The sequence below is a fragment of the Phodopus roborovskii genome, unplaced genomic scaffold (genome assembly GCF_943737965.1).
Source record: "Phodopus roborovskii unplaced genomic scaffold, PHOROB, whole genome shotgun sequence".
Lineage (NCBI taxonomy): Eukaryota > Metazoa > Chordata > Mammalia > Rodentia > Cricetidae > Phodopus > Phodopus roborovskii.
Genome location: NW_026125397.1, coordinates 19,282,303 through 19,296,361, shown reverse-complemented (window position 1 = coordinate 19,296,361; position 14,059 = coordinate 19,282,303). Strand labels below are relative to the sequence as shown.

The following is a 14,059-nucleotide window of genomic DNA, read 5'->3' as shown; positions in this document are numbered from 1 at the left end:
AGCTATGCTCTGCAGAGGCTGATGGCAGAGGGTTAGCAGCTCCCGGTCCCTTTCCCAGCACTAGCAGATCTTTCCCCAGACGGCAGGGCAGTGGCGGAGCTGAGTAACAAGAGAAGAGCTTGCTCACTCAGGGGTGATGGGTCCTGGTGTGGCCGGGCCCAAGGGTGTGGAACTGGCAGGGTTCAGTGCCTGAGTTGTAACAGTTTTCTCTGACCACAAGAGGTCTCCCAACTCTGCCTGATTCCTGCAGGCTGTCCTGCATTGTGGCTTCCCCATGATACTGTGCCCACCAACTCTTTAACAAGAGAGAGCTAAAGTTTTATTCTTTAAAGGCCGCTGTTTGAACTTTTGCTTTTCTTTCCATCTGGACACAGAAAACTGCATCTCGGGCGAAGAGGGGTGGTGGAAACAAACGCCAGGAAAATGAGTTCCACAAAGTGAGAATGAAACAGAATCCCTTCCGAGGCTAAGCGAAAAGGCAGACTTCTTCTGTGCAAGTGCAGAACAAACACCCGAGGTCTGAACCCCCCCACCCCCCACCCCACCCCACCCCCGTCTTGTCCAGTTAGTGGTAATCTGTTGGTAGGGTATTAAACGTGATTTTATAGTGGTGGAAACCAGTACTTTAGACACAAATGATTCTGACGGCTCCTAGTGAATATAGACATTATTCCTTATGCATGGTTGGCAGCATGCCACAAGTTCTGTTATTACTTTGAATATAAAGACATAAATGTTCTTGTATTTTCTTCTGTACTAATCCAGCATTCATGCATTGATTGTCAGCTTCATGCCAAGCAGAAAGGTACATGTCTTGCCTTCAAAGTTTAGTCTCTTGGGGAAATCATTTAATAGAAAAACTATAATTCTCTGTCTTTTTGTTTTGTTTTTGTTTTTCAAGACAGAGTTTCTCTGCATTGTTTTGGAGCCTGTCCTGGAACTCGCTCTGTAGACCAGGCTGGCCTAGAACTCACAGAGATCCACCTGCCTCTGCCTCCCAAGTGCTGGGATTAGGAGACTTGCGCCACCAACACCCAGCCCAATTCTCTCTTAATAAGAATATGGTTTGAGGACTGTAGAGCAGGCTAGGCAGATATGCTGACAGCCTGAGTTCACTTCCTAGGACTCACAGCTGTGGAAGGAGAGGATTCCCCTGAGTCTCTGACTACATGTGTGCCACGATAAGTGTGCACACATATAATAAATGAATATAATTTTAAAATGTGTTGAATGCTTTGAGGGGCCTAGGGGCTGGCGTGGTAAATCCTTGCCTTGCAAGCGTCAGAGCCTGAGTTCCGTCCCCGCACCCCATGCCCTACACAGAGAGCCAGGCACAGGGCACAGGGCTGCCTGCTTCAGTGGCAGCCGTGGGGAAGTGAAGAAGTGGCCGGGGACCGCTGGCCACCAGCTGACCTGCTTGTAGACCTCCAGGCCAGTGAAGGATGCTGAAAAATGTGTCTGCTCTGCGGTTGTCTCCTGACTTCCACATCCACACAAGTACATGAACATGCGTGCACATATACCACATAAACACACACATACTCACACATGCACACACTCACACATACACACACACAAAAAAAACAGACACACAAACATACACACATACACACACACACTCACACACACACACATACTCACACAAAAACAGACACACACAAACATACACACATACACTCTCACACACACACACACTCACACATACACACACACTCACACACATATACACACACTCACACATACACACATACACACACATACACACACAAAAACAGACACACATACACACACACATACACACACACTCACACATACACACACACACAAAAACAGACACACACAAACATCCACACATACACTCACACATACACACACTCACACATACACACACATACACTCACACATGCACACACATACACTCACACAAACACACACAAACATACACACACATACACACACACACACACACACACACATAGGTGCATAGGTGTGTGGGTCTGTGATCCACACAAACGTGGAATCAACCGTTGGTATCTGTTCAAACAGTGTTGTGTTTTTCAGTCTGTTCTGTTCAGTGGCTTATGAAAAGGTAAACCCAGTATTAATGATCTTCCTGATTAAGTTGGTATACTTGCCTTCTTGTGTTAGACTTCCTTAGAGTTACTAATAAAGTTAATCCAAACAATGAATTTAAGTTGTGGTTTTTAAACATTTTTTTTGTCCCATTTTAATAGCAATTTGTATTTTGGCCACTAGAGGGCAGTAGGCACACATGGCCAAGAAAAATATATTCTAAATACAGAAAAGGTTATAAATGTATTCAGCATCATGCATTGTAAGTCTGTTTCCCAGATTACAAAAGTGCATGCCACTCATATTGTGTCAATACTTGTTAAACTGTTGTGTTCTTAGCCATTTGCATTTGTTGTTTTTCTTAACATCCTTTGATTACCAGAACCATCTCTTCACTGAAGAACAGAAAATGTATTTTCATTTTTAAGGGCCATTGAGTAGCTTCTGAAACATTTGTGATCTAAAGAACTACACACGTGTCCTTGTGGGACCAGATACAAAGAGAGCTGTGTAAAGAGCTGTCTTTGCGCTGGGGCTTCTGACATCTGGCAGGTCTCTCGTTGTGATGTGTGGATGTGTTCTGTCACACTATGTGCGAGTCTGACCCTTATGACGTATTGTCTTCCTCATCAGGATGCTCAGGGCTGCCCATAACAGGTGTTCCTAATACCTACACTGTTACTGAATGGACTTTCTTTCACCTGAGCAAATTTCATCTAGAGGGTTGTTAGCTCAGTGGCTTCCTGAGGCGCACTGATGTCATCAGGAGTTCAAGTGTCCCTCATATTTCTTTCCTCCACCCCTGTCTTGTTCGTTGTATTGAAGGTACCCGCCACAAGTCCAAGTAGAATTTGAAGTCATGGCAAAGTTGAGTAGGAGATGAGAGCTATTCATTCGCCCTGTTCTCAGTAGTATGCAGTACTCCAGGGTCCTGTGGCGCGTTCCTTGTCAATCATTTGCCACAGGTGGGGCTCCGCACCTGTCTAAGAAATTCAGTGAGAAGTGGGGGGAATTCTCATTGTGTGTGTGGACAGATACACTGGATTCTACGGGGTTTCCAGATTCTCTGACAGGAAAATGAAACTCCACACAAACTATAGAATTCTCAAGCACAGAAGAAGTGAGGTGGGCAGGGAAGAGTGTCCGCTCCTGTTTCGGGCTTCCTTTTGTTTGTTTGTTTCGCATAGAGACTCTTGTGGCCGGTGTCCTGATATTCTTAAAATAGAATTTCCATTTCTGCTATTTCACGTGAATTGCTGTGGACTGAGTTGCAGGGGCAGCCCATACTTAGTTTAATGTCTTGTTTTGTCTCTGCATTGTTCTTCTAGCATTAAGATTTCCTTCTCTGGTTATTAGTGCTCTCATGCTTACAAAACAGTCTTTCTAAAATGCTCCTTGAATTGGTAGCCTTTCAGCAAAATCTGCAGTTGCCCAGTGCAATGAGAGCTAGGGCCCGTGGCTCCGCTTTAACCTCTCAGCCTGTTGCCTTCTCGGGCAACTTTGCTCTGGCACCTATAAGTGGCTGTAACCTAGCAATAGAGGTTGGCACTCCATCTGAACTGACGCGACTGAGCCTCTGAAGGACCCAGATGGCTGGCTGGGTGGCTGCTTCGTGACAAAGACAGTGCACGGCTGAGTGTTTGCTTCTTCCCCACTTTCAGGGTTTGCTTGGCGCGCATTAACCAGCCCACTTAAAATCAATAAGGTTTTCTTTGTTTGCAAATGTTGGTGGTACTATACTATATCATTTTGACAGTACATTGCTTCTCGTGAAATAATACTATCAAGTCTCATGGTTTTTAAGAGAACCATTTTTTTTTTAAGGTTTATTTTTATTTTCCATTTTGTTTGTGTCTGTCTTTGTCTGTGTGGGATATCTGTGTCTGAATGAGGACACTGGGGACAACAGAGGACATTGGACCCCTGGAGCTGGCATTGTAGACGTTTGTGAGCTGCTTGACAGCCTAACAGCTGGTGGCTGCTCTCAAGTCCTCTGCAAGAACAGTCAATAACTTAGCTATCGCTATACCCCCAGAAATACTGCTTTTAAAAGCAATTAGGCTGCCAGTCGGTGCATGCCTTTAACCCTCACACTGGGAGGCATAGACAGGCATATCTCTGAGTTCCAGAATAGCCAGGACTCCGTAGAGAGACCCTATCTCCAAAAACAAACAAGCAAACAAAAAGTAGTATCGGCAAAATGGCTAGATTGTTTGAGCCTAGTATCTATGCCTTCTAGTTTTCTGTAGCTTTGAAGACATGTGCTTTTCTGAGAGTAATTTTAAAAACATTTTTATTAAAGACATTGCCTTTCTGTTTTTATTTTTTCAGAAAATTGTGGATTCTTCTTTCCAGAAATAAAAAGGAATCTAGGCAAGTATGTGCACCGCTGTCCTGAGTCTGTGAAAAGGTGGCTTCGACAGCTGAAGCATGCTGGGAAAATTACCATGTTGATCACCAGTTCTCACAGCGACTACTGTAAACTTCTTGGCACTCACATCCTTGGGTAAGTGGCCAGCTGCTCTTTATGGGTTGCTTTGCTCCCCTTTAGGATGTCTTCTGGAATGCTTCTGTGAGCAAGGTTGACTGCCCATTTGTACAGAACGTGCTTGATCACATGTAGACAGGAGCTATGTAGTCAGGAAATATGTCAACATGTATGCTTGTCCCCAGGTGGGCAAAATATGTAGCCTGATGGGTCTTGCCTCTATGCTGACTAACTTAATTCACAGCCATTCTCTGGGAAACCCAGCCAGTGTCCGTCATCCTCACCACTATTTAATAAATTTGCTTCAAATTAGTCTTTAAAAGAAGAAAAGAATATATTTCCTGACTGATTGGAGGGTATAGCCCATGTGTCCATTGCCTTGAAGATCCATGCACTGTGCCTTTTAGTGAAGCCAGGAGTAGAATTAACATAAAATCAGGGCAACAGATTTTGAAATGGGATCGAGATGATTCAGGCCCTTCTTTACAACAATCTGTGGCCTTGGGTATAGTTTATAACTTCTTTGAGCCTTAATTTCATTGTTTAAACTCAGATCACACCTCTTTGTGAATATAAAGGAATATTTAAATAGTGCAGTACATGCTACCCATACATACTGGGCAGAATAACTGGTAAACTTTAATAATTGTTAAACTAATTTATGTCATTCTTGGCAACACCAAGGAAGGCCCATAGTCAAAGCAGGGTTCCACAGAGAGTTGTTAGATTTCCTCTAAGATTTCTCATGCCAGCAAACACACTTGCCCCTCCCCTTACCTCCATCAATAATCCTTAGCCCCGGGTTTCTGTGTCCTTTAGCATGTGTGCAGATTTAGTCTGTAGCATACTTAGCTGGGGATGGGTTTTCTACTCTCCCCAGGCAGCTATCCTTGCAGTGAGTTAAGGATGACATCCAGGGTCCTAGGGAGGGCACCTTTTTAAGAGACCTTTGCAGCCCTGGTGTAGGACCATGCATGGGAACACACAGGGCTTTCGGTTTCCTCTAGCACTGACAAGAGAGATCCTGCCTCTCACCTTAATTTCTCTGTGTACATTTCATTGTTCACAGATCCTGACGCACTGACCCTCCAGGGTAATGGTGGGCTCTGGAGAGCCACCATTCATCAGATAGGCCTTAGCATATCGCTCCTTATACACTGATGTTGCCATCTAACAATTGTTACAGGACTTCACTGGTTTTCAAAATAAAGTAACTTCCTCACATTTTGAGCACTCTGAGAACTGTCACTGGGCTTAATATAACATTGCATTCTGTGGGACCTGTGTAGAACCAAATCTATTGACTCTTCAGCTAATAAGTGCAGATAAATTCGTGTTTGAAAGCATGGACTGTTGACAGGTCCTGGAGATTCTCTTGCTTGCCAAGGTGTTTTCACAAGAGAACATCTAGGTACTTGTTTTCTCTCTCTCTCTCTCTCCTTCCCCCCTCCCCCTCCCCCTCTCTCTTCTACTCATTCTTCTTTACTTGCTTTTCTTTCCTTTGTTATGTATGTTTTTAGTAATTGTGATATTTTCAGAAAAATTGGCTGGTATCCAACCGCCTTCTCTTGCCTGCATAGCTTCCAACTTAAAGTGTATAAGATAAATACAAAACATCTGAGAGAGTTCATCAAAAGATGAACATTGATGCTGTGATAAAATGCACAGGCAAATAGACAGTTCTGTTTTCTGTGGAACTTTTCTAATTCCTTAAGGGAAACTTACTTTGCTTTTTAGGAAGGATTTCGCAGACCTTTTTGACATTGTGATTACAAATGCATTAAAGCCTGGATTCTTCTCGCATTCCCCAAGCCAGAGGCCTTTTTACACACTGGGTAAGTTGTGTTTCACTGTTTCTAATGTGTATCTTTGACTAGCACCAAGTGCAAAAGACTGTGTTATATAGGGAGCACCCTGTCTCCTCAAGAAGGGAAGGAAAATATAACCCTGCTTACATTAAACTTTACCCAGCTTTCTCTTATACCTCACTTCGTGTGGTAGTCACTTGTTTACATGGCAGCCTCTCCCTCTTTTCAGTGACGAGGGGCATGGATCTCACTAAATGTCATGGTATAAGGAATATACTGTAAGGGCTTGAGGGAGTCAGTCAACCGTTTTGGGAGTAGAAGTCCCTACAGAATTCGCAAAGATCAAAACAGCACAGGGACACGTGCGTGCATGCACACACATGTGGACACAGACATGCAAATACATGTGCACACACATATGCACACAGACACGGGCTTTCTCTACGACAGGCGAGAAGGCGAGTGAGAACTGTCATAGTTGTAAAGGGATTGGTGGAGAGACAAGGTCACATGAAAAGAGCAGACACTTTGCAGTTGAGAAGGAACGATGGGAGTGAGCTGCCCTGATAGTGTGGGACAGCATGATGAGCTGAGCGTCTGCTGCTCTCCCAGAGACTCCTCCCAGTCTCCCCCCTCCCCCCCCCATCCACTGCTCCTCAGTTTCCCCTCAGAACAGAGCAGGCCTCCCAGGGACATCAACCCAACACTTCACACCCACTGTTGGGAGTCCCACAGAAACGCCAAGCTAACAACCATAACATATATGTAGAGGACCTAACCCAGCTGCACACAGACTCTGTGATTGCTGCCTCAGTCTCTCTGAGCCCCTGTGACCCCTGCTGGATTGACGTCTGTGAGCCATGTTCTCCTGATGTCCTTGACCCCTCTGGCTCCTACAATCCTTTCTGCTGAACTCCAAGGGAAGGGACCTGTCAGAGATCTGCAGTTTGGTCTCGCTATCTGCCGTATTTGAGTGTGGGTCTCTGTACAAACTCCCATCCACTGCAGGAGGAAGCCTCTCTGATGACAGTTGGGCTAGGCACTGACCTATGAGTGTAACAGAATACCATAAGGGATCATTTTAATGATATTTTTTCTATTGTAGGTCTCTGACAAAATCTTAAAGCGAGATAGTTTCAGTGATTGCAGCCCAAGTCACTTGTCCTTGTTATTTTTGGCCTATGACAAAGTAGACAGTCATGGAAGGGTGTGTGTAAACAAAAAACAAAATCAAATACCACACCATCGTGGAATGATGTGTGGGAGAATGGATGTGCTCCTTGGCTGCCAGGAACGGGGGCAGGGTCCTAATATAACTTTCAAGGGCCTGATTTCTCCAAGCGCCACCTCCAAAAGCTCCTCACTTCGCAGTAGCATGACTAGCTATAACCAAGTCTTCAACACAAGCTGTTGGTAGCATTTAAGATCCAGACCATAATATTCGGTGGCATATTAACTTTTGAGAGTTGTCCAGTGTCACTCTGCTTAACTGCTGCGTATCCAGACATAAAAGTGAAACTGTTTAAAACTACTCTGCAGAAGCTCCCCAGGCGCGACTTCTGGGTGTTCTCTCTAGTTGTATGGTACCGTTGGACTTGCAGGCTGGAATGATAAAAACGATAACATATATGAACTGTGCTTTCAGTTATGTTTATAAGGAACTTCAGAATCTTCTTCATTAAACATATGTATGAATACATAGATCCTAAATATACAGACGCTGGAACTAGAGAGGTGGCTCCTTAGATAATTCCCGGGCTCATTGCTGCCGACAACCCCAGTTCCAGGGGACCCAGCACCCTCTTCTGGCTTCTCTGGGCACTGCGTGCAGGTGGCGCCCACCCACACACTTAAACATACATATGTACATAAAGTAAGCAATTGCCATAACAGTATTGTGTGAGAAATACTGAAAATAAATATACCCTGTAAATTTTGTTTTATTTTTTAAGTAGAGACATATTATGTAGCCCAGGTTGGTCTGGAACTCACACAGCAGACCAGGATAGACTAACTTTATAGTGATCTTCCTGTGTAAATATAATACTTTTCAAAATTATCATATTTGTAGTTCTATAAAAGCTTTTTTTAAAATTATACTTTCCCTAACTGTAGTTTTTATTTTATTTATTAACAGCTGAAATTATATATTTGTGATATACACCGTGGTACTTTAACATGTGTGCTCATTGTATAATGGAGAACTCAGGCAGTTTAACACATGTATTGTCACATTTAAAATCCACTTTTCAAATGTGCATTACATTCTCATATGTGGTCTCCTTTTCTCTCTGCTGGCCTCTCCAGCCCAGGGACTATGTCAGTGCCCCGGTTCCCCCCCCAGTTCCCCCCCTCCCCCGCCTCCCCGGTTTCCCCCTCTTCCCCCCCCCCCACACCTCCCCGGCTCCACAGTGATCCCAGCCTTCTTCTGTGTGGTCTCCTTTTCTCTCTGCTGGCCTTCTTGGCTCTGTGGATGCTTTTGCTCTCACTTATGCATTAATGGGTTCCAACTCCTTGTTCTCTGTCTTGCAGAGATTTAGTTTGCTTTTTACACTTTCCACACCCCAGACGAGGTCTGGAAACTTGGGGGTGCTCATAGGAGCTCATCAGCCCCCTGCGTCTTAGCATGGCTCTCATTTCCACGATCCATAATTTCTTAGGAATTTTGAGAGCCACCGATCTTATGACAATAATGGAAACGCAGTCACTCTGTATCACCCTGCTCTGCACCTGTCCCTCGGCTTGCCACTCTCTTCCTGCCTCTGCCCTCATCTTGTCTCATGCAACTTGAGGCAGCACTGCAGTACGTTCTCTGTCACCGAGCTCCAGCCCACAAGAGCTTTGCAACTCTCAGGCCACATGCCGTGTTAACGATGTCCATCAGATCAAGCCTCTTCTATAACCTACAGAAGTAAATTAAATCTTTGTTCCAGACGGTTAAAGGCAGAGAAATGAAATAAAGCAGTGACCTTGCTGACATAGAAAATCCCAGGAGCCAATCTCTGTATTGAGTTTGTCTGTGGTGAGTGGCATGTGCCTTACGTCAGTGGTTGTCATGGTAACTAGAGAAGGAGAAGAGCTGATGGTGCTGTAGCCAATGGGGGTCCAGTAACACTTTCAGCCTGATCCCAGCTGACCTTAAGAAAATTGTGGGTCGAGAAGCATCCCGTGGGCAGAATCTACTTCCTCCCTGCATATGCCTGCTCTATGCAAAGGAGACCCCAGCCCTTTCCAGGGGTTAGGGGAGGAAGGGATGATCCTCCCTTAGAAGGTAATAAATTTCAGATGGACCCAGCTCCTGTCTGGCCACTGTACTGCCAACTCACTCCCCGCCCAGCCCATCGTGCAAATTCAGCATACATCTTTGGTCCCTTGGCCTCGGCTGTTGTCAACATGTGGACTCCGCCATCTTTCCCTAGCAGAGTCTCCTGTTCTGATTCTCACGGCTATTTTCCCCTGCGTATCACTGAGTGGTTTAAACATTTATTTTCCTCTCACAACCAAGCATGCTGACGAGTCAGATCACCTTGTGTGGTTGCCATGCCTACTTAACCCTGAAACTGCCCTGTTGCATCGCTGCTGCGCAACCCTTACATAATCTCCCTGCCGCTCTCCTCCTGACTCTTCTGTCTCCTCCCGCGCTCTTCATTCGCTTTAGCATCACTTTGTTGTTTGCTGTTAAGCAGGGCAGGGTCTCTTCAGTTCCTCGCTTACTGGCAGGCACGGTATATATTTAATCACAGTTACGCAAGCATGTAGGTTCCCACTCCATGTAAGTAAGCGTCCTTTGGGGAGTAAGGTCTCCTTCCCTTGCCTAATGTGTACTGGTCACGTATGTGTCTATGCTGAAACATGTCCTTTTACCCCTCGTCCAGGTCTTTGACCTGGCTGCTCTCTCTGTCACTGCTTCTGAGACTGTAGTGTTTGTACAAAATCGCCTACTGCTCTTGAGAAAATGGAGACTGGTTTAATTGGCCTTGGTTTCTGCATTTCTAAGCTCAGAAGGTGACAGACAGATGCTCTCAGGGACAAGGCAATACAGAGGAAGCATCCCCTCCTCTACCTGGTGACTCTGCATTGTGGCACTCACAGGTAGCACCTTTCTGGTCCTTCCCTGGAGATCCTTGGCCATTCCCTCCTGGGTGTCATGGGGAAGTTGCCCACTGAGGTTTCTCTCCCACTGAGATGTGCCTCCTGAGGGTAGCAGCTGTGTTTAGAAAGCTGTCCTTAGCACTGTGCTCATAACATTGCAACATTACCAGCACTGTGCTCATAACATTGCAACATTACCGAATGAAAGTAGCTAAATCTGTCCTACTAGTTACAGTTCCTTAGGTACATTAGGATTACAGATGTGTGCTTACCACACTGGGCCTTGTGTGGGCTCTGGGTAGCCAAGCAAGGTCCTTCAGGAAGCACTTTTTCCAGTAAGCCATCTCCCAGGCCCTATTCATGTTTCTGTTCTTTCAGATTTGCTCCAACTTACTAGCAAGCTGTGTGTTTCCTTTAGTAGTATAGCTTTCCTGGTATAGCCCCTGTTCTGTGAACTTTTCCTAGGAACACATAATTAAAAATCTATTTACCCTAGTCAGGATGTCAATAGAAATGAAAAAATGATTGTACCAATGACTTGGTGAGCTAATTAGAGTTACTTACAGGAAGGAGCCTGTAAGTAAACCACTAACTGCTGGAAGAATTTTTTTTTTTTCTTTTGGTAGGGCTCCTTCCTGTAAGTAACCCTAATTAGCTCACCAACACAATTTAGCATTTTAATAGATATTTTGCTTTACCTTTTTCAGTCTACTCATAGCAAGAAATATACATAGACTGTACAATGGGTGTGGAGGGATTCTAGCTCACATTGTGGGAAAGTTACATGAAGTTCATCAAGGCTCACATATAGGAAGGAATTCTAGAAACAGTGAGACTTCCAACTGCATTTAAAATCATAATCCATCACAGTAATGTTAGAGATAGAGAAAGGGTAATCTCAGTGTTACTCGAAGGAATACATGAGCAAGACAAAGTATCTTTATAAAAAGGGTATGTTATGGCTCACAGCAGGCTAGTAAGCACTTGGGTGGGCTCTTGGGATGGTTCTCACCCTTTATCATTGCCTGGGTAGTGACTGTATCTCATTGGCTGGAGGTTAATTTCATAATCTGCAAAGGAGAAGGGAAGGTTCAGGAAATATGCACCCTTGCAGGCCTAACTACACATCCATCATGGCCTCTACCTTTCAAGTATAATAATCACAGTCCTCATGGTATTCTGCAGACTTGCTTACTAAAACATTTGATATATACTAAAAGTAATTTCATCCTGCTACTTTTATAGATAGCCCAATCTTCTACTTTCACAAGGAAAAAGCTACAAATAGATTCTACACACCCTGTGGAATGAATTAGAATCTGAACTGGAAACAGAAATCAATTACTTTCTTATCTCACTTTTTTTAGCTGATTGGGTCTCACCATTTGAAGCAGAATTTTTTTTTTTTCTGGGCGAGAAATCAAATCCAGAACCTTATACACGCTGAGCAAGTACCCTACCATTGAGCTATGTACATGTACTTCATAAACAACAGAAAGATTTCCACTGACATTGAGAAGTGACTATCTACATATAAAATATAAATGTACTCTCAAAAATACCTCCGCATTCACCACTTGTCCACAAGCCTACATTATACAAAGTAAGACATTTGATGCTAAACAAAAATAGATGAAAAAAGATACACTCCGGTGTATGTCTCCAAGAAACAGGTTGGATCTTCTTAGGTTTAATGTTGGGCAACGAGATGGTCTGATCTCCGAACTGTTCTTTTGAGAGTAGGATTTTCACTTGATGCAGAAAAATTAGAAAAAGAGATTCTAGAATGACAGCAAGAGCCCCTTGACCATAAGCTGCCAGTCGTATATGCAGCTTTAATCAGCTGTGCTTGTACTTTCAAAATTGTTCAAAATAGTTTAGATTGGGTGGACATTTTCTTCATGTTACAGTTCACTTGTCATTGTAAAGTTAATAGATCGATTCCCAATTAGCTCCAGTGAGTGACCATCATTTAGTCTGCCAATACTCGTGTGAGGTGATTTGTATTTCAAGCTGAGCACACATTTAGGGAGTCTGCTTATGGCTTTTACATGTAGAAATTAAATTTTAGCTTAAGTTACTTAGCAATTTAGAGATGTGTTTTTAATACCTGACTTAACATAGTTTTCCCCTTCTGTATAAACTCCTGTCCCGTTCCAAATTGATTTCATAGCAAAGCTAACAAAACTTACGCTTTAGGAACCCTCAATTATCTTTCTCAGATCCCAGTAGAGACCATGGCAATTTGCTATTCATTCCCTAAAAGAGGGCCCTTTGTATATAACATGTGCCTGTGTCTCATTGAGACTGTCGGTAGAGGCACAGCAAAGGGGCCAAAGGTAACAAAAATCACAAGAAAGACCCAGTCAGTTGTTTTGAAATCTAAAGCCATTGCATTCCTGGAAAGGGGGGCTTCTTGCTCTCATGTTGTTTCCAAAGCTGTAAGAATGGCTTCCAGAGTCGTCGATGATCTTTTTCATTTAGACTGTATTAAACAGGCGGATTATCTTCAGCTCCCAGCCTGTGTCCAAGGCATATAATAGCAGGCCCAATCCAGTGTATCAGATACACCAGTCTTCTTTCACTAGCCCTGTTTTTCAGGGGCTGGGGATAGGGAGAGTTGCGGGAGGCAGAGACCAAATGGCATGGTGGGAGACTGAAGACTGTTTGGACCACTTGAACTCTCGCTTTAATAGCAGGGAGTCTTCCTCTACTCCCTCTTCCTGCCCTAAGCCAGGAGTAGGGTGAAGTAATTAAATCCTCTTGGGTGTGAATGTGTAACAGTCCTAGCTAACCTGGAACTCGTTCTCTAAATCAGGCTGGCCTCAAACTCACAGAGATCCACCTGCCTCTGCCTCCTGAGTGCTGGGATTAAAAAATTATACAATATATTTTGATCACATTTTCCTCTTTCTCGACCCTTCTGAGAAGCCTCCCTACTTCTTCACCTATGTAACTCCATACCTTTCCTCTCCCTCCCTCCCTCCCTCTCTCTTTAAAAAAAAAACACACAAAATCACAAAATGTACAAAGAGTCAGTAACAAGAAAAAAAGGCAATATGATAAAAAAAAAAAAGTATCAAAACACCACTGGGTTTGTTTCTTGTTGGCCAACTACTCCTGTGCATGGGCTTACCCTGGTGTGGTTAATAAACCCAGAGAGACTCCATTAAAGACTAACTTTTCCTCTTTTGCAAGCAGGTACCAATTGCAGATAGCGTCTTTGGTAGGTGATGGGACCTGTGTCTCCCTCCCCTCATCCTGCTAGAACATGATGCAGATTTCAAGCCTGGATTTAACGGGTCACTGATAATAGTCTGTTCCCTCTCCCCTGCTTCTCAAAAGACAGGGTTTAATTGGGTTTCCATGATTATGTTCACTAAGTGAAGCACTTTATTAAAGCAGAGGCAGGGTAGCAAGACGGCTCAGCAGGGTGCTTCCTGCCAAGACAGAGGACCCAACAGCCTGAGTTTAATCCTTAGAACCCATGTAGTTGAAGGACAGAGCCAACTCCTGAGATTCGTTCTCTGACCTCCAAATGTGCACCGTGCATCCATGTACCATGCCTGTGTACATATATAAATACATACATGTGAAC

The 14,059-nt window shown here is 44.1% G+C and overlaps 1 protein-coding gene across 2 annotated transcripts in view; it reads left to right on the top strand.

Moving 5' to 3' along the window:
* The window catches only part of Nt5dc1 (5'-nucleotidase domain containing 1), an 86,343-nt gene that overhangs the window by 61,287 nt on the left and 10,997 nt on the right, over window positions 1–14,059 (top strand). For both annotated transcript variants that reach the window (XM_051175539.1, XM_051175538.1), the window contains exons 7-8: window positions 4,405–4,579; window positions 6,299–6,396. In XM_051175539.1, the coding sequence (XP_051031496.1) occupies window positions 4,405–4,579; window positions 6,299–6,396 (273 nt within the window). The remainder of the gene's footprint in view (window positions 1–4,404; window positions 4,580–6,298; window positions 6,397–14,059) is intronic.